Source organism: Euleptes europaea, chromosome 12, assembly GCF_029931775.1.
Source record: "Euleptes europaea isolate rEulEur1 chromosome 12, rEulEur1.hap1, whole genome shotgun sequence".
Classification (NCBI taxonomy): Eukaryota; Metazoa; Chordata; class Lepidosauria; order Squamata; family Sphaerodactylidae; genus Euleptes; species Euleptes europaea.
The window spans coordinates 41,176,043-41,196,005 of NC_079323.1; the positions used below are offsets into that span (position 1 = coordinate 41,176,043).

Sequence of the window (19,963 nt, forward strand, 5' to 3'; positions counted from 1 at the left end):
TAAACCTGAAATTAGCCATTTCGGCAATATTTGGGTTTCAGGTCAACTGAATACCAAAACCTGGAAATCTGCCCAAAACTGAATAGGCAATTCCAGAAAAAGCTGAATCGGATTTTTCGGGTTTCAACTATTCACCTTTGCTCAGATGCACAACTTTGTGCATTCTCCCATTTTCCTGTCCTTGTCGGGTTTTGTTAGGGCCCCATAATTGGGGCCTTTTTTAGATAGGAATCGTGTAATTGGAGCAAAGTTGGTCTGACCAAACTATCCATCACCATTCAGTGGAGTGATCTGGATCAGGAGAGTCTGGAGGCAGAAGGGTCATTAAAAAGACAGGGCTCACCCAGTTCCGTCTGGAGGGATATACCCTCCAACTAAAAAGCACCTGAGTTCGATCCCAACGGAAGTTTCAGGTAGCCAGCTCAATGCTGACTCAGCCTTCCATCCTTCCGAGGTCGGTAAAATGAGTACCCAGCTTGCTGGGGGTAAAGTGTAGAATACTGGGGAAGGCACTGGCAAATCACCCCGGAAACTAAGACTGCCTAGTAAACATTGGGATGTGACATCACCCCATGGGTCAGGAATGACCCAGTGCTTGCACAGGGGACTTTTACCTTTACTTAAAAAGCACCAGCTTCAACAGCTGCTGAACAGGCTTCGTTCTGAAGAAGACTGCTCACCTGCATGGATGAGTAATCTCCTTCACAACAGCTGCCTTGGTCATGACCTCGGCTGGCTCTGATATCACCACCACCACCCCTGAAAGCCTGCTCTCAAACAGAAGGTCATCCCGAGTAGAGGCTTCGTTTCCTCGCACTGTGACCATCTCTTGAAATCAGATTTTTGATTACTATAATAAAGGACTGCTCACAGGATGTCATTTGCCACCAAAAGGAATGTTTTCCTTGCCTTATTTTTCTTGCATTTAAGCCTTTTTCCTCAGTTTGGAAGCTAATTTGCATGAACATCATGCTATGCATCCCAGATACAAAGGGAGCCCCCAGCCTGCCAATCATCTCTTTCTGCCAGTCCTCAGCAATACTGAACTTCTGAACCTGAAAACTGATGGACAACTCGGCTTGCAAATGCCTGGAGGATGGGGGTGACCTCTTATTGGGCCCATAAAATTGGACCCCCTGTGCCAACATTCATCAAACTTTGGTGTACACCTAAGGAAAGTCCCTTGCAGCAACACTGCAAATTTGGTGACTCTACCTCCAAAATGCCTACAGAGGAGCTTTGAAAAAAATCCCTTATGATGGTCAATAATGGACTCGAATTTTTTGGTTAACACAGAAATAAAGCTAAAATATATTTGGCTTATTCCGGGTTTACTGAAAAAAGCAGGCCCAGTAAACCCAAAATTTACCTCTCTTTTTTTTTTTTTTTTTGCACAACCCTAACCCGGACTCCAAACTTGGCCAGCATCTTCTGTCCACCTTGTTTATCATTGCCTGCACCCAATGTGCCAAAGGTTTCCCATTCCCACCCCCTCCCCTGATGGACCACATGGCCACTATCAGCTTCAGAAAGATGTTGCTCAGCACCATAGGTACTCCTTCCCAGCCACACCACACAGCCAGTGATGTGGTGTTCTGGACATGCCTTCCATCACTCCTGATGCCGCACGGTGCTTGTTGATCATCCCTATCTATCGTGAGCAGCCCACCCTATCCCTGCAAAACTAGTTATGGCCTAAACAGTAAGAAGGTCAGGCCTATTTAAGCCAACCTCTGCTATGACTTTATAGAGCAGGCAAAAAATGGCTCCCCTTATAGCAAATGTAGGGAATCCCAAAAAATTCTTGCTTAGCCCCAAAGGCAACCAGCTAAACCTGTGATGTCTAAAGGGAGGGTGGGTTGGTCAGCAGCCAGCGGGAAAAGCTTGGCTGGGGTAATCATGGCTAGAATATAAACTCACAAGCCATGCCTCCCCATTGGCTGGACCCACTAGGAGCTGCCCAATGAGGCTCATGGTTTATTTTAACTCATGGGGCTGATGCAGACTGGTCCCCGGCCTTAATGCTGGGAACTCCACTTTTACTTCATTGTTTAAATATTTCATATGTACTTTTTATTTTCAAAGTTTTTCTAATGTGCTAAATATTTCAACACTGAAATGTTTTGATGTTCACTGCCTTGGGGACCCCATTTGGGTGGAAAGGTAGAATAGCAATATTTTAGATAAATAAATAATATATGGCTTCTTATGTGATTCTAATAGAACTTTCCAGCTTAACCTTGAGAGTAGTCCTACGCAGGTCTACTCACAGGTCTGTTTGATTGAGTTTACTTCCAAGGAAGTGATTGTACTGATCATGGTTGGAATGGAATGTGCATAATCTGGATGGTACTGTCAATTTAATCTGAATTATAGCAGTGTCTTACCCACATGACACTAAGAAGGTGACATTCTCTGAGGGATGATGCACTCCAGGCATTTAAAGCTACAGAACCATCCATGACATACGGCTAGAAGACTATAAAAAGTTAGAGCAAATCCTGAAACACTGGAGTAAGGGGCATCGGGAATGTCCCCCCCCTTTTGCTTTAATGACAGTGCAAATGAAGGTGTACTGTAGTAGGCAGTTCTGCCAGGTGAAAAGCAAGTAATGTTTCTAATAGTTATTTTCTAAAGCTTTTGTAAAGCTGAATATTGCATTTATTTTTTTAATAAAATTAAACAGGCTGTAAAAATGCTTAGCACTGAGATAGGACTAGCAGAGGGTAATAAATCAGAGGCATTGCCCTTTATACTGCTGTTTGTATAACTGTTGAATACAAGTGAAATCTTAGGAGAAAATGAGTTCTGCTTAATGTAGCTTAGTAGATGCAAAATTCTGGGAGAACCATTTCGTCTACTAGTGTAACTTTTTTCTTACACATTCTTTCATATATTGAAATGCTGATTTCCATTATTGCAGTGAAAACTATTTAGCTCAAAGCAAAATTTTGCCTAATGCTGGCATTCTTAAAATTGCAGTATTTCCTAACATGATTTCTCTTAAACTTCATGATTAGCGAAGCATGCCATAGTGCAAAAGATGATGAAATACGTTTTGTGGCACTGCCATTATAATTTTTCCCAATTAGCTTAAAATATGGCTATCTTCGGTTACTGCTAAAACTGCCCATCTCAGAAGACCTTTTCAGTATTTCAAACTAGCCCCCCCCCCACTGCTCACTCTGCTACATAGCATACTATACTTTCAATCTTGTTCTCCAGAACTGCCCCCCCTTGTGTAAAAAGTAACATCTAGTTTGAGTCTCAGACTGTGGCTAAAACTCTTTGTGAAAATGAGTTCCCAACTACCAAGAACACAACTCTACTGCCTTGTGGATCGTACCCAACATATACAGAGTACCAACATGATGTAATTTTGCAATCTTTAGAAACTGATTTGTAATTTACGTTATTTTGAGGAACTCCTGTGGAATTTTTGAACTCGCAACTTCATTCTAACACTCTGGGGTTGACCTGCTGGATAAATTGTATATGTATTCTTAGTAACACCCTCACCAATTAATTCAATCTATTGTCAAGGGAAGGCTGCTCATTTTGCAATTTCTGGACAGATTACAGAACCACTGAAACAGACATATCTTAAGGTTATGAACACCCAACCATGAAGGAAACCACCTTAAGAGAGCAATGTGTGAGTTTGTACCATGCAGTTCTATGGCTAGCATTGTAACTGTGCTTTCTACTTAAGGCTGGTTTCTCACTCCACCTCCCATGTGGTTCCTGGGTGTCCATGGCCCCCAATGGTAGGATTTCAGGATGCATCATAAGCATAGTTCTGGCCTGTGAGCTAAATTGTGCTAACATAAGCCTAGGATCTAAGCCAATATGTTTAATTTCATTTTCACACTAGGCTGGCACATTACTAGCCTACACAAAATGCCTGCCATCAACCAGATCCCAGGCATTCTCCAGCTCTGTGGATTGGCCACCCTGAGGGGGTGAAGGGGACTACCTCCTTTGAGATCTTCAGGAAGCTCCGCAAGCCTTACTTGTTTGACAGGGCTTTTGAGAAGGGTTGAATGGCAGGCATCTTTTAAAAGGGGGAGGGAGGGAGGGAGAGATTTCGGGGTTGTTGTTTTATTCTGGTTTTCGTAGAATCATAGCATCATAGAGTTGGCAGGGGCCATACAGGCCATCTAGTCCAACCCCCTACTCAATGTAGGATCAGCCTAGAGCATCCCTGTCTAGTGATTGTCCAGCCTCTGCTTAAAGACTGCCAGTGAGGGGGAGTTCACCACCTCCCTGGGTAGCTGATTCTACTGTCAAACAACTCTTACTGTAAAAAACTTTTCCCTAATTTCCAGCCAGTACCTCTCCATCTGCAATTTAAACCCATTATTGTGAGTCTTATCCTCTGCCAACAGGAACAACTCCTTGCCCTCCTCTAAGTGACAGCCCTTCAAATACTTAGAGAGCAATCATGTCTCCCCTCAACCTTCTCTTCTCCAGACTAAACATTCCCAACTCCCTCAGCCTTTCCTCATAGGGCTTGGTCTCCAGGCCCCTGATCATCCTTGTCGCTCTCCTCTGAACCTGCTCCATTCTGTCCACACCCTTTTTGAAGTGGGGCCTCCAGAACTGCACACAATACTCCAGGTGTGGCATGACCAATGCTGTGTACAGTGGAACTATGACATCTTGCTAGTTGGATGTTATGCCACTGTTGATGCACCCCAACTGGATATGTTCTTTAACTATTATATGCTACCTTGAAACATGAGGAAAGAGGGTATAAATGTTTTGATAAATAAATATATACATAATACATTTAGATCTTAATACTAATTCCTGAAATATTCCACATTTTGCTATGATGAATGTTTGCATGAATTATGTGCGTGTGTGTAAAGTGCCGTCAAGTCGCAGACGACTTATGGCGACCCCTTTTGGGGTTTTCAAGGCAAGAGATTAACAGAGGTGGTTTGCCAGTGCCTTCCTCTGCACAGCAACCCTGGTATTCCTTGATGGTCTCCCATCCAAATACTAACCAGGGCTGACCCTGCTTAGCTTCTGAGATCTGATGAGATCAGGCTAGCCTGGGCCATCCAGGTCAGGGCTTACATGAATTATACAGAGTTAAAAAAAAGTAAAGCACATACTTCTGGTCTGATTCAGTTTTGCTGCAGCAGCACATGGAGATTTAGAAAATAAATGATTTTTATGTTGGCACTTCCTAGTACGCACTTGCTTTTTGATTGCGATGGGTAGCCTGTCTGTAGCAGTAGAAAAAAGCAAGAGACCAGTAGCTAAAGACTAACAAACTTTCCGCCGGGTATGAGCTTTCATGAGCCACAGCTCACTTCTTCAGATACTTGCTTTTTGAGTTCCGTAAATAAAATCCAAACTTGAAAAGAACAGGAAAAAACATGCCGCTTCAGGTCACTCCCTACCAATTGGTTTAATAGCAAAATCCTGGGCTTATTTTAGGTACGCGTATCAAAGCTGTTTCATGTCCAAGTGTCCTTGGCTTTGCATAGATACAGATTTTTAAAATGTCTGTGGGACTGGTAATTTCTCCCTATGGTCCCTGTCATGAGGCAGAGACCAAATCGTCCCCTTTCTTTGGAATCTAGTAACGAACAGCATATCTCCCCCAAAGCACAGATGTCATCTAGGCTTCCTTTGTCTCCTTGGAGCAGGAGGTGCTTCACAAGAGCCCAGGTAATACTACTATGGTGTCTTCAGGGACCCATTCAGATGAAACAGCGGACGTAATCATAGAATGCTTGCTTTGGAACCTCCCAGAATGTGATGAAACCTCCCAGTGTTTTGCAATTGGCAACCACCATGCCACCATTTTGTGACTGGCCCTGCCCCCATAACAACCATTTGATGCCATGGTGCCACTACTGTTTTTTTTCTAAATCCCTGAAGTGTCGGTAAGATCAACAAGATTGAAGACCCCTGAGCGACATTAACTCCAGTAAAAAGGCATACACCATGGTGTTAGTATTCTGGTGGTGTGCTGGAGGAGACATTAAAGATTTAGAAGCCATATTAAAATACACAAAACAGATGAATTATGACCTCTGAAGACCCTGTATTATTCTGGAAAGAAAGTGCACTGCAGGACAAGGACTGGATTAATGTGTAGATATTTGTAGATGGAACTTGAGTCACGGTTCTTTGGGATAAAATGCATGTAGAGACGTTTTGAGCAAGTTGTTCCTCTGGGGATCCAACTGCTTTCCATTCTCATATGCTTGATGATGACTGTCCTTTTGGATTCTTTTTCTTCCACATTTAGCTGACAATATGGTAAGTGAACCATTGGCAAAGCATCTAATTCTAGCTTCTGGGTGATTATTTCTCTAACAGAGCTAAAAAGAAATCAAGGGGAAGCAAAATCAAAATGCTAATGCTCCTGTTTAAAAGCTGATACATTGGGGGAAGTGATGTTTTATATTTATATATTATATTTATATTCATAAATATAAAATATAAAATGTTGATATTGTGAAGACAGAGGAACCATTTTGTTCTTGGCATCAGTGTATTCCTCATTTTGTATGTTTAAGGCCATTCATGCAGGGTCAGTTTTGATGCTCGCTCAAAGCTTTTTAAAAAAATGCTTATTCATGGTCCCGACGTAAAAGGAGAAATTACACACACACTCGCCTGCTCTTTTGTTCCTTCCATTAGCCAACTGCCATTTGCATAGCTAACATGCAGCTGACATTTTGCATGCTTCCTTGAGGGGATTCTTCGAGGCGGGGGCGGAACCAACACAAAAGGTCTCATTAAAGGGGCTCTTAAGAAATGCGAAGTAGGTGTGCGCCAGCTTCGCAGTCACTTCCTGAATGATGGTTCAGCGTGCAAAACTAAAAAAAAATGTGGGGTACTTAAGCCTGGAACGCGCTGCTAATTACCAAGCATAAATGGCCTTAGTTTTGCTTTTGCAGTTCCCAGAGGCCTAGCAGCATTTGTAGCTAACAAGCAACACCTGCAGCTTGTTACCCCAGCAGATAACATCTTCAAGGACAGTAGTGCATACCAGCTTCATTGGGTGATCTAGCTCATATGTGGGAAGATGGGGGGGGGGGATGAAGTCACTCTTTCTTCCTGGGAACATTATCCCGTCCTAAACCAGTTTGAATCATCCGGAGTCTTTTCCCTGGCAACTACTTTGATTGGGAGATATGGGTCATTTGACCTGAGTTCACTTTCCCATAAATCAAGCTAAGCCTCATGGTGGACATCTTCTATCTTTCTTTATTCTTTTGCTGTTCCTCACCTCAGCACCTCATGTAACGTTGTTACCTCTGAAGTGCTCCAGCTCCAGGAAGTTGTATTGCGGCCTGAACCAGCATAAGTAACTTTTAGCAATACCAGCAGCTATGTAACAGTTAGTACGTATATTCTAGTCAGCTAAGATTTATTATTTTCAAGTCAGTGTGCCCTAAGACTTAGTAACCTGTATTTAATCTTGTTTTGAACTTATCTTAATAAAGCCTCTTTTGCTTTTTAAAAGGCAGTGTTGAGTTTACTGACCTTGACTCGGTTACTCTACAACACTGCTAGAGCTCGGCAGGAGCTCGGCGGTGACATATATTTTATAATTTATAAGCTGCCTTTTGTAACATCTTCAGGGTCGTATCATTAGAGGCAGTCCATCTGAAAGTGGATGCCAGATCATGAAGGACTTGAATCAACACCTGACATTGAGCCCAAAAACAGGCAGTAAATGAAGATGTTGTAAAATAGATGTAACAAGCAGGGAACCTGCAAGGACTTGTGGGGGGGATCTAGGGTTGCCAACCTCCAGGTACTAGCTGGTAATCTCCTGCTATTACAACTGATCTCCAGCCGATAGAGATCTGTTCACCTGGAGAAAATGGCCACTTTGGCAATTTAACTCTATGGCATTGAAGTCCCTCCCCTCCCCAAACCCCGCCGTCCTCAGGCTCCGGCCCCAAAAACCTCCCACGGTTGTGAAGAGGGACCTGGCAAGCCTAGGTGGATCTCATTTCCCTCTCCCCCACCATGTCCCCTTTCACTCCCCTGAACCCCCACAGACTCTCTCTCTTTCCAGTTGCTTTCTCGCCTTCCCACCCACCTGCCAACCTACCATTATCTGCCTCCCCATCTTCAGCTTTTCCTCCTTCTCTGCCCCTGGCAGCCTCTCTCAGGAAAACTATGGCTGCGTTGTGCAGTAGCTAGCAGCCATGTGGCTGAGTCTAATAGTGCAGTTCTGGTCACAAGGCTGGGACCAGGCTTCTGCCACTAAGTGTCCTGAACAACTTATGTTGCTTTTGGTGGCGTGAAGGAATACTTGAGAAAACTTCATACAGGGACGATGATTCTGGTTATTTCGAGTACTGTGAATCTCCATTTCAGTGGTTGGCATTAATTCCAATGCCTGTTTTTTTTTTGCCAGCGTCAGGCAGCAGTGAAAAGATACTATTGCAAATTAAAAGATTAGTTCCAGCATTCGTTTGTTTTCTTTTTCTGTGTGTCTTTTGGACCTTAATTCGTGCCCTCAGTGCAACAGAAAGTATCTGCATATGATAAATCCTCCTTCCCTTTAAAGAAATTAGTCATCATTTAAATGCGGAATCCTCACTTGCCTCCCAAAGAAAGGAGATTTATACTATTAACTACATGGCTAGGAGCAGGATTCAAAGCTCTAGTTTTTGAACTTCAAACCAGGGTTTTGATTCAAAGTGAATATTTAAACAGTTCCATAGAAACTATCCTATTTAGGAGGGTGATAGTTTAACCATTTTTCTTTCTGAGGAGAAAGATGCACTTTGCAGCTTTGGGCTTTAAAAGGAATTCCCTGCAGCAAGACAATGTACTGTGGTTTAGCTGTTCAAACCTAAATTATGACTGTCACTGCATTTCTGTTCTAGTTTTTACCCCTGGAAAAGCCATTTTAATCAGGTTTTTGGTACAACTACATGACTGTCACAGATTTTTAATCACATTCCCCATTAAGAGTAAAATCCTCCAGTATAATATCTTGGACTTTCAACTGAATTTAATGGGGATTAGCCCATTTAAGATTATACTGTAAAGCTAGCCACAACCTGGTCAATAAAGAGCAATTCCTTTACACTATTGGCTTAATTGTGGACAGCTGCCCTGTGGACTGGGGAGTGGACATGTTCATGGAGGATAGGGCTATCCATGGCTATTAGTCAAAATTGATACTAGTCATGATGCATACCTATTCTCTCTAGTATCAGAGGAGTATGTCTATTATATTAGGTGCTGCGGAACACAGGTAGGATAATGCTGCTGCAGTCATCTTGTTTGGGCTTCCTAGAGGCACCTGGTTGGACACTGTGTGAACAGACTGCTGGATTTGATGGGCCTTGGTCTGATCCAGCATGGCTTTTCTTATGTTCTTATGTAATCTTAATATGTATATTTGGAAATAAATCCAGAAAAAAACACTCTGGAAATTTCAGCCTAAAATCTTCATTCCAAAGAAAAGAGTTTCATGGCCATGTTGCATAGAGTCATACATTGGCTTCTTACATTGTCCTGGATGTGTCTAGTGGCATTATTGCCATTTGGATATCTGACTAATATAGACTGTAATATGTCTGGAATGGTCACTCAGAGGTTGCCCCTCCCCCTCACTCATTCTCACCCCTCCATCTGTGTGATGTGTAATGGCTGATGTTGAACCATGGTAGATCCGGCAGTATCTCATCCCAATGGGACGCCAAAATAATGGTCCATTTCACAGCTGGTCTCAGACTAGACTTTGTTTATGAAGAAGACTAATTCAGCAAACAAAACAAAATGCTTGAATAAAATCTTTGCATCTCATATATATATATATATATATATATATATATATATATATATATATATATATATATATATATATATATATACCAAAATAGCAATTCTAAGGGTTTTGATCAAATGTCGCCAATAGCTGTTTGGCTTGCTTTGCCAACAGTAGTGTCTTTAGCATGGTAACATGTGACAGGCTTACATTTATAAACAATTACTTCCTTGGAATCAAAGAGCTTGAAGGAATATCATAGGTCCTGTAAGAAACCACCTGCACTGATATAGTGTTCACTGCAACAAAACCATATATTGCCGAAGACTTCCCATCCTGTCTCACATGGGAGATATATAGGCCACCACTTCATTTATTGCTTTTGTATGCAGGGACCTATCCACAACCAAACTATAGCTGAACAGCATCACTTATGAATGCTCTGCTGGTATATTAAAGTGATTACTGAGTTACTGCTTGTGTTTGTGTATTCTGCCTACAAAAGGCACAATTTATACATGTGCATACCATTCACAAATGGTGCATTTTGTAGTTTTTGGCTTCTGACAGACTGAATGATTGGAAAGCCAAATAAAAGAATATGTACAAAAAAGATAAAGCAGCCTTGATGTTCCCATGCATTGGTTGTCACTTTGTTTGTTTTTAATAACTAAAAAATCACCATGCAAATTTGTCATCTATACTTATGTGCCATAAAACTATGAATGGTTACATTGGTCTTCGAAGATCAGTGCAAATACATTAACTTAGCTAACCATACTTTTCTACAGATCATTACACTATGTACATATTTTCACTGTCTTAAAACTGAACCTGCCTATTATCTTTGTGAACCAAATCACATATTTTTGTGCTTACTCGTATATCGAAATACATTAGGCAGGCAAGGTATAAAACTTTGATTTAGCTTTTGTAAAATAAATAGTATGTTTCAGACAGAATGCTAAAGAAATATAAATAAGTAGCTGCACTATTAGTGACTGTAAACTCTTAATAGCAAAAAGCACACAATGACTATAACTTGAATAAAGCTGGAATATGTGACCATATAATTTAAGTAACTACTCATTTTGAGAGTGTTAGCAAGAGGGGGGGGGGTTATGTGTACCATTTACATTTCTAGCTGTTCCGTGAACTTTATTTTGTTGCCTATATATGCAAATATGGATGCAAACAACATGTATTCCATTTCTTCAGAACGTTTCTACTGCAAATATGAAATTCTGTAAAAGTTAATAATAAAAACACTATGAAGTTTTATGGTAGTGCAGAGAAGAACTCCAGTGGTTTGGGTGGTATTTATGAACAGATGTTCAGCTTTGTGATATATCATTCAATACACAGACAGAATTGCACACATCAAATGTCTTTTTAGAAGGCATATATACCTACCTCTTCTGAGGATACAGTAGTATCTTAGTACACTGTGAAGTCGTGGTTCAATGTGAGTGGTTAGAGGAAACATAATAAGTTCAGTCCTATTATATCTGTTATCAGTGAACGAGCATAATTGGTTGTTCTCTGTTACACTTATTGACTGAAAGGTAGTATGTTTGCTTGGACATCTACTTTATGGTTTCTGGTCCAGTTGTTCTAATATACCAGCCTCTGGAGGAGTTCAAATTCAGATTCTGATTGTGGCTCTCTTTCTCAATCTGCCCACATTTAGATGTCATGACAAACTTCTGCCCATGATAAGGCATGAACACAGCTTTTTTTTTCACACTTACACATTCTCACCCACCTACTCTCCTTGCATGCCAAGAATAATTGAAGGCTGCCAGCCAATCATCGCTGGTTTCTGCTGGAAACAAGAACTGGTTGTCCCTTGAGCTTGCTTTTGTAAGGAAAGATTTGTGTCTGGTAAAAAATGTGATGTATGGAAATCTACAGCAGGTTTACTGCTTAGACAACACGTGCCTATGTATGCTAGGGTTGCCAACATCCAGGCTCTTGCTGGAGATCTCCTGCTATTACAATGGATCTCCAGCTGATAGAGATCAGTTCACCTGGATAAAATGGCCCCTTTGGCAATTGGACTCCATGGCATTAAAGTCCCTCCCCTTCCCAAACCCTCCTTCCTCAGGCTCCACCCCAAAAACCTCCCGCTGGTGGTGAAGAGGGACCTGGCAACCCTAATGTATGCTAAGAAACAAGTATGCATGAGGAAATAGTTAATCAGCACAAGAAACGCCTATGGTGAATCTAAATTTGTTACAAGTATTTCCAGAAAGACTATCCGTTACTTATTTTTCAGTTCTAAATTCATTTACATGGATGCAAGTTGTGTTGATTTAAAATGAGACTAAGGTCATTTATGTATGGGTACTTTCACTCACATTTGTCCCCAGTCTGAATAGGTTGTTTTTGGGAGTTATGCATGAGTTTTCCATCCATTAGAGATGACCTTGTGCCCAGCCATCGAAATGTCCAGGTTTTCCCATTCCTCTGTTAACCCGACTCTTCTATCTTCCCTGAGCAAAGCCTGAGTGAAATCCACATGCAGAAGGCAAAGTGCAGGACACCCAAGCTTGGTTTCACTCTCAGCCAATTACAAAGCTGCATGTCCAGTGGCAGGGATTGAAATACTTCCTGCTTCCTCGGAGCTCTTTGTGAGCAGAAGGAAATATTTTTAAAACTGAGGCTTGGATTTCTCTCCCCCCTCTCACAGCAATCACTACAAATAGGCCAATTACAAAGCAGCATTTAAAGGGGCGGGACTTGGAGACAGCTGGTGCATAGCTTCCCAACAGGAAAGTGTGCATCCAGTGAGCAACGAACCTCAGGTAAAACTCCCATGCATAAATGACCTAACAGAGCAAACCTAAAGGGTGGGGGTAGTTTGGCCAGGACCGCACAGCTGCACAGCCTCCTGAGGGGCTGTCTACTAGACTCAGCAAGCCAAAAATGCTAATTTAATGAAAACCCTGTGAAACTCTCCATTGAATTCCAAAAAGCTATACCACCCTTTAAGCAGGTGTAACTTGGCACCTGAAAAAAGGGGTGTTCCTGGGCCAAAAGGGCTCAGGAATGTCTCCTTTGGCCCCAGAACAAGCCCCGGTGCCTGAGCTACACTCCCACGGTGGCTTTGCCCGCACCAGGGCAAGGCACTGCTACACCACTCTTCCTCCCAGCTTAAGTTCCTCTGTGCCAGGATAGATGCCAGTTTGGATGGTGGAGGTGACATCTATGCCGGCACAGGGATCACATTGGCTTCTATGCCCAATCAGGATTGCTCGGTAAGAGAGTGTTTTAGTTGAATTATTTTATAATGTTAATGTTTTTTTTAATTGTTCTAATGTCTTGGGGACCCTGATTAGGTGGAAAGGCAGCATAAGAATGTTTTAAATAAATAAAACGAAAGCTCATACCCTACCAGAAAATATTTTTGTTAGTCTTTAAGGTGCTACTAGACTCTTGCCCTTTTCTACTACTGCAGACAGACTAACACGGCTACCCACTGTGAATTAAATAAATAAATATTCATATTAATTTCACATGGGAAGCCACTTAGCTCGTACTGTCCCCAGCACTGATATATAGAAAACCATGCTTGGGTTGAGCTAGTTTATTTAAATGACTTGTCTACATCATAAGCTATCAGCCTCCTTTAAGAGAGGGTTGTGCAAGGTAACCTTTTGCAGCTACCATCATTTGGGCAACTCATTGTTTATTCTCACCTGCACAAGAACTGTGCCAAGAGATGGCAAGCTTCACCTCCATCTCCCATCAAGTAAGGGTTTGTTGATGCTGCTCAACATCACAGGCATTCTGTCCCATATCTACCCCCACCTTTGGACAAATGTTGGGCTGGTACATTAATGGCCCTCCATCAGTGCATGATGTTTCAGGGTACTCACCAGTTTGCCATACTTATCATGAACAAACTGCCCTATGCATGTGTAGTACCCATGATTTAGAAAAACAAACTGATTCCAACAGGCAGGTATTAGGGAAAACAAGGTATGCAGTCTTTATTTGACAAAACAAAATATACCCTTTTATCTAGGCTAGGTAGTCTTAAACCAAAATAACCTTTTATCCAGGCAAAATAATCTTACGAGGATGGGAAGTCGTCTCCTCTTTCTGGCAGCCCGTCCTGGTTCTCCAGATGCTTCTTCTCAGTCTCTCACTCCTTATCTGAAGCTCCGCCCTTTCTCAGCAGAGAACTAAACTAAATTTATTTCCCCACCACCATTATTTACAGTGCAGTGTGACAATTCACTCCCTGAAATTGCTTTCACATGGAGAAGGGCTGTATTGAGCACCACCTATCTCCTCGAGTGTACAGTGGTCTTCCGCAGTGTTCCACTACAGCATGCCAGCCCTATGGCCTAACCAGTCACAAGAGCAGGCCTATTTATCCTATTTCACCTGAAACATGGCAGGTGAAAAATGGTCCTCCAAAAGGCCTGCCATAGGAAACAGAAAAATCCTTGGTTAGACTAGTGACCAACTAGTCCAATACTGCCTCTTCAACAGCAAATGCCTATATTAAACAAATATTTTAATTAAGCCCATTTAAGGTTCTCATATTGTCATTTCCCATAGGCTGGGCAATTAACTGTCCCAGCCAATGTTTTGTGACTTATAAGAATTATAAAAGGGTCAATAGCATACTTGCCCCTAAGGGCCATGAATGAACTTGCTCTGTCATGAAAAGCAATATTCATGGTGCTCGCCATGATGGAGATGTAAAAGCTAATCTCTCTGGTGATGTGAAGTATGCAGTGATTCTATGGATTATGTTTCCACAGTTCTACATGTGTGGTGACATAATATCGCATTACTGTAACACTCTGTGCTTGGTGCTGGCTTTGAAGCAGATCTGTAACCTTTAAATCAGGGGTGTCGAACATATGGCCCACAGGCTGGATCTGGTCCCTTGAGAACTTTTATCCAGTCCGCAAGCCAGCCGAGGCAGCCACCACCACCCATCCTGATCTGAGCTGGTGAGGCATGGCCCAGCTCGCCCAAGTGACATTTATGTCATATCCAGCCCTCGTAACAAATGCGTTCAACACCCCTGCTTTAAATAGTGTAAAATGCAACTGCAATGGTTTTAAGTGAGACCTGCCTCCGTGGCTATATATCACCAGTATTGTATTGACAGCATGGGATGTCCATTTGGTTTGGGGGGCAATTAAAAGTCTCTTTAAATGTAACCTTTAAATGATGGATCTCCTCCACCCATTATGAGTTTGCCAATATTACCTACTCTGCTAAGCGTACCCATGCCACAGAAGTCAGCCTCTTTGATTCTGGGCTCAATCACTTCTGAACTGTTAGAGGCTGGAGTTATTCTGAAGGTCATTTGGTGGCAGCTGAACTAATATTCTCACATGGCCCTCATTTGCAAGGTTTTAAAAATATTTTTGATTGTACTGCTGTTGCTGGTTTTACCGTTTTTATCCATTTTCATGGTTTTCTGTTGCTGACAATGCTGGTTTTATAGTTGATCATATCTGTGCTGCTACTCGTTGTCATTTCTAAAGTTTTAAACCGAATCTATTTTACTCAGCTTTTAAGATTTTTGAAGCTACCGTAAATGCTTTCAGGAGACAAGTAGGATAGAAATACCATAACTAAATAAAGAGATTTCAGACAAAAGCTTTAATGTTTGAAACTGAGATAGTATTGGTGAATACAGAACTACTATCTGTCTCCCACTTCCAGATCAAATGCTTTTAGGATTATGGGTATATGTTAAGTTCTGTGTATAATTGTTTCATAAAGAGATAAATATTAATATACAATAACAAATCTGGTTCAGAAATAGCCGGAGGAAAGACTTCTTTAAATGCCATGCTTCCTTCAAATAGTAACAATCATTAGAATGTTAATAGCCTAATCCTCTGGGTTGCTGAGGCCTTGTTATTTTTGTTAGTTACCTTGCTAAGTTTCAAACTTGGCCTTCCACAATGACAACAATTTCTAATGAGTTTCATTATTCTTTGTACCCTTAATATGTGTTTTTGCAAATGGGCATGTTTTTTTTTTTTCATGAAATGCATTTTCTTTGCAGTGGGATGCCATAACGGAAATGGATGAATATAATCGCCCCATCCACACTTACCAGGTCTGTAATGTTATGGAAGCAAACCAAAACAACTGGCTTCGTTCAAATTGGATCTCCCGTGATGCAGCCCAGAAAATTTATGTGGAAATGAAGTTTACACTGAGGGACTGCAACAGCATTCCATGGGTACTGGGGACATGCAAAGAAACATTTAATCTCTATTACCTGGAAGCAGATGAATCCCATGGAATTAAATTCAAACCAAGTCAATACAGTAAAATTGATACTATTGCAGCTGATGAAAGTTTTACTCAGATGGATTTGGGGGACCGCATCCTTAAACTGAACACGGAAGTTCGTGAGGTGGGACCAATAAACAGGAAAGGATTTTTTCTTGCTTTTCAAGACATAGGTGCGTGCATTGCTTTGGTCTCTGTCCGTGTTTACTACAAAAAGTGCCCTTTCACTGTTCGGAACTTGGCTATGTTTCCTGATACTATTCCAAGGGTTGATTCTTCCTCTTTAGTGGAAGTACGAGGCTCCTGTGTGAAGAGTGCTGAAGAGCGAGACACTCCAAAATTATATTGTGGAGCAGACGGGGATTGGCTTGTGCCTCTAGGACGATGCATCTGTAGTGTTGGGTATGAAGAAGTGGATGGTTCCTGCCATGGTAAGAGAATTGTTTTTGATTGTATTCCAAGGCAACCTTTGGTTTTTCCTTAATTACATGGATTTCAGTCCAGTTTTCATTGAACTTCATAGCCAAACTTTCATTAATAAGAGGTAGATGGAGCTCAGTATCTGGTTTATGGTTGGAGGTTGTTTGGGATATATTCAGACTAGGCCTGTACTTAGTGAAGAATGGGTAGATGATATATTTTTGGAAAACAAACCTGTGGGCTTTTAAGAAACTTATGAGCAAAGAGAAATGTTTTAGATTGCTGGTTGTGAAGAATAGTGGAATTGAGTTGCAGGATGGATACCAAGTAATTAAGTGGAACGTATATGCCAAGTTAAATAGAAAAGATTTAATGCAATGTGCTTAAGGAATTTGGAATGAATACATGCCAGAAAAGCAATATATCAGGCCAGCACTTATTCTTTACAGTAATATATGTTGTTTTAATTGGAATATTAGTACAAAAAGTTTAACAATAATTTCAGGTGAAAAAGATAACAGGTAGACGCCCATGGTATGTGCTAGGATAGAAATTTATTGCATTATATTTCTTTCGTGTAGTAGTTTTTCTTGTACTATTGGTTGATGAGATTACATATATAATATCCACTGTGTAACTCTACAGAATAATTGTCATCTTTACAGACCTATATAGAAAAGGGTAGAGAATACTTTATTGTTAGTGCACCAGAGGATAGTATGAATGGTGCCTCTTGATAGCATTTTTGTTGCTTGAAAACACTTGCCCTATGTGGGTTAAAGTACTGAGTTGGGTGAGCCAAAGGCTTTGCCTTTGTTTAATTTCTTTTCTTAAAATCAGAAGGGTCATTGATTAATCTTGTTATGAGTGACAGGAATTCATATTATCTATTTTAGTTATTATTTTAAATTTAGATGGATGAGTTAAGGAACATTCAGCGAACCATTTGGGTGGTTGTTTGCCCAATCACCAAGTGGAACTAGTTTTGCGGGCCCAAGGACAAGTGAAGGAGCAGGGCAAGAAAGGACGCAGACACCGATATATTGGGGGGAAATAGGCCACAGCTTTATTGGCACAACCACAGGAGCACTGATGCAACGTGGGGAAGGATCCCTTATCAGGCAACCTAAAATCATGAAGCTACCTTGTACTGAATGAGACCCTTGGTCCATCAAAGTCAATATTTTCTACTCAGACCAGCAGTTGCTCTCCAGGGTCTCAGGCAGGGGTCGCTTACAGCATCTACCTGCCTAGTCCCTTTAACTGGAGATGCCAGAGATTGAACCTGGATGCCAAGCAGATGCTCTATCACTGAGCCATGCCCCCACTCCCCAGCCTTGGGGGGGGGGGACTGCAGAGAAGCAAGCTCTAGTATTTCACATGGGCACACTTATCTGTGTGGTTCCATTACCACCTGGTGTTACAGGGAATACTGGGGTCTCCAACTTTTAATGGGGGAATTAGTCAGTTTGGAGACAAATTTAGAGCACTAACGAGAGGCTTTAGCGGGGTCTATTCCTGTGTATATGCAAGGATGAGCAAGCCTTAGGGGGAACAAACCCAGAGAGAGATTGAAGTCAAATCAGGATGCACTTTATTTAGGGGAAGGAAAGGGGTACAAAACCCACAGAATGCAGTGAAATACAACACACACACACACACACACGAATCCTATAGGGATAGCACAGAAAGAACTCAATAGCTACCTATTCGATGAAGGTCTTGAACGGTAGAGGCTGCTTATGAGGAGGAAGGGCTGCTTCACAAACCAGCGCGTTACAGCCAGGAGGCCATGAAGAGAATCATGGGGCATTCTGATGGATCCAAAGCCAGATGCAACTGACATGTGCCAGGCAGCCAGTATTTATGGCTGAATCCTGCCCCGGGGCAGGCTGTCTCACAGGGCATGTGAACAGTGGGGCACAAAGATAATAATGCTTCAGGACTGGAGAAAGATTGAGTGGTGAAAAGGTGGGGGCCAGGGTGATCGGAATATGAGAGGATTATCGATGACTGTCAATCACTCAGCGATTGCGTTATTGACAGCTGGCAGGAACTGGGAGCAGAGAGGGGAAGGAGAAGATGGGATTAGCCTGCCCTGAGAAGGAATGTAAGGTGTGGAAGGGGAAAACGCTATTGTTCTGAGTCTGAAGTCATTAGGCAGATCTTGTTATGCCGGCCGTGTCTTCGGTTATGCAAAGGTGTCCAGGAAGACAGCTATTCCAGGGGCAAGTCGCTGGCAGGGAGACTCAGGAGCAGATTTTGGAGTTCTCTGTTCTGCTCCTGCATTCAGATCCAAGATGGAGTTCAGGTCCACTTCCCTTCTCCGGGTCCTGGTGCTGTGTGCCGTTCGCAGGTCTTTGCTGGTTCTGTACAGCGATGTCCGGTGGGGTATCTGGGGTGCTCTTGTGCCTTGGAGTGTGGTGTTATGTCTCGCTATGCCTCCCCTGCCATTTAGTAACAGTCTCAATGTACAGACATGCGAGTCCAAGGGTGTCTATATTACAGGGGGTATAATAGGGTATCGTTACACTGGTGGTGAGACCAGCAGACAGCCTCCGAGCTGGGCATGCTGCTGAGTGGCTTCACCCCCCAAGACCCCTATAAGGTGGTCCCCAACCAGGGGAGGTAGACTTTTTATTATTGTATTTTTATGTGAACACAGTGACTGGGAGAGCACCTGAGACTTTGTATGTACAAAGCAGAAGCTGTACCCACAATCCACTGCTCCTCCTCATCCTTGTAAAATAGCAGAAAAGGAAAAAGCATAAAGAAGAGTGGGGGCAGAAATGGGAGGGCGATGCTCCGAATTGTAACTGCAGGGAGGCAAAATAGTTGTTGTAAGGGAAGAAGGCCACCCTCTAATCCTTAACAAAGGGAGGAAGAAGGAGGGGTTTCAGGTGATCAAATCGCACCAACCAAGTGGAGAAACCCAACCACTGTTACCAGCCAGGCCCAATTGCTGCAGCGCCCTTCTGTGGTGGAGCCCTCCTCATAAGGCCAGCCCTTTTGGAAGGGCTGGCCATTGCAAAAGCTCCCTCTGGGCCGACCTGTGCCTCCATTGCCGCCACTGCCTGTTCGCAAGAAGCTAAAGAATGGGTGCAGTCGAACAGCTGATCACCACTGCTTTCTCCCCGCTGCTGGCCTCACACCCGCAGGGATTCACCGACCATTGAGGGAAGTTGGCACACCCCACCTGATCACACAGCCGATCACCGCTATTGTCTCCCCTCCACCAACCTCATATCCACAGGGAGTCCACATGGCCACGGCCAGAGAGAACTAGTGAAGAGCAGGGGGTGATGGGCGGGTGGCTGAGAGAGAAATAGGCTGGTTAAATAGGGGAAGGCAGGGTTGCCTCAGTCAGCGCTACATGACCCCCTGAGAAATTATTCTCAGAGGTGAATGATATTTTAATACTTCTGCACATCTCCAAATGAATGTCTTTGGTTCATGGTGTTCTTGCTGTGTTTTAAATTCTGCTCAATACGTATGTGT

General features: G+C 42.5%; 1 protein-coding gene across 1 annotated transcript in view; it reads left to right on the forward strand.

Moving 5' to 3' along the window:
• EPHA6 (EPH receptor A6) overlaps positions 1 to 19,963 on the forward strand; it is a 492,623-nt gene that overhangs the window by 121,114 nt on the left and 351,546 nt on the right. Inside the window, exon 3 of the mRNA XM_056858093.1 lies at positions 15,813 to 16,476. Within this exon, the coding sequence (XP_056714071.1) occupies positions 15,813 to 16,476 (664 nt within the window). The remainder of the gene's footprint in view (positions 1 to 15,812; positions 16,477 to 19,963) is intronic.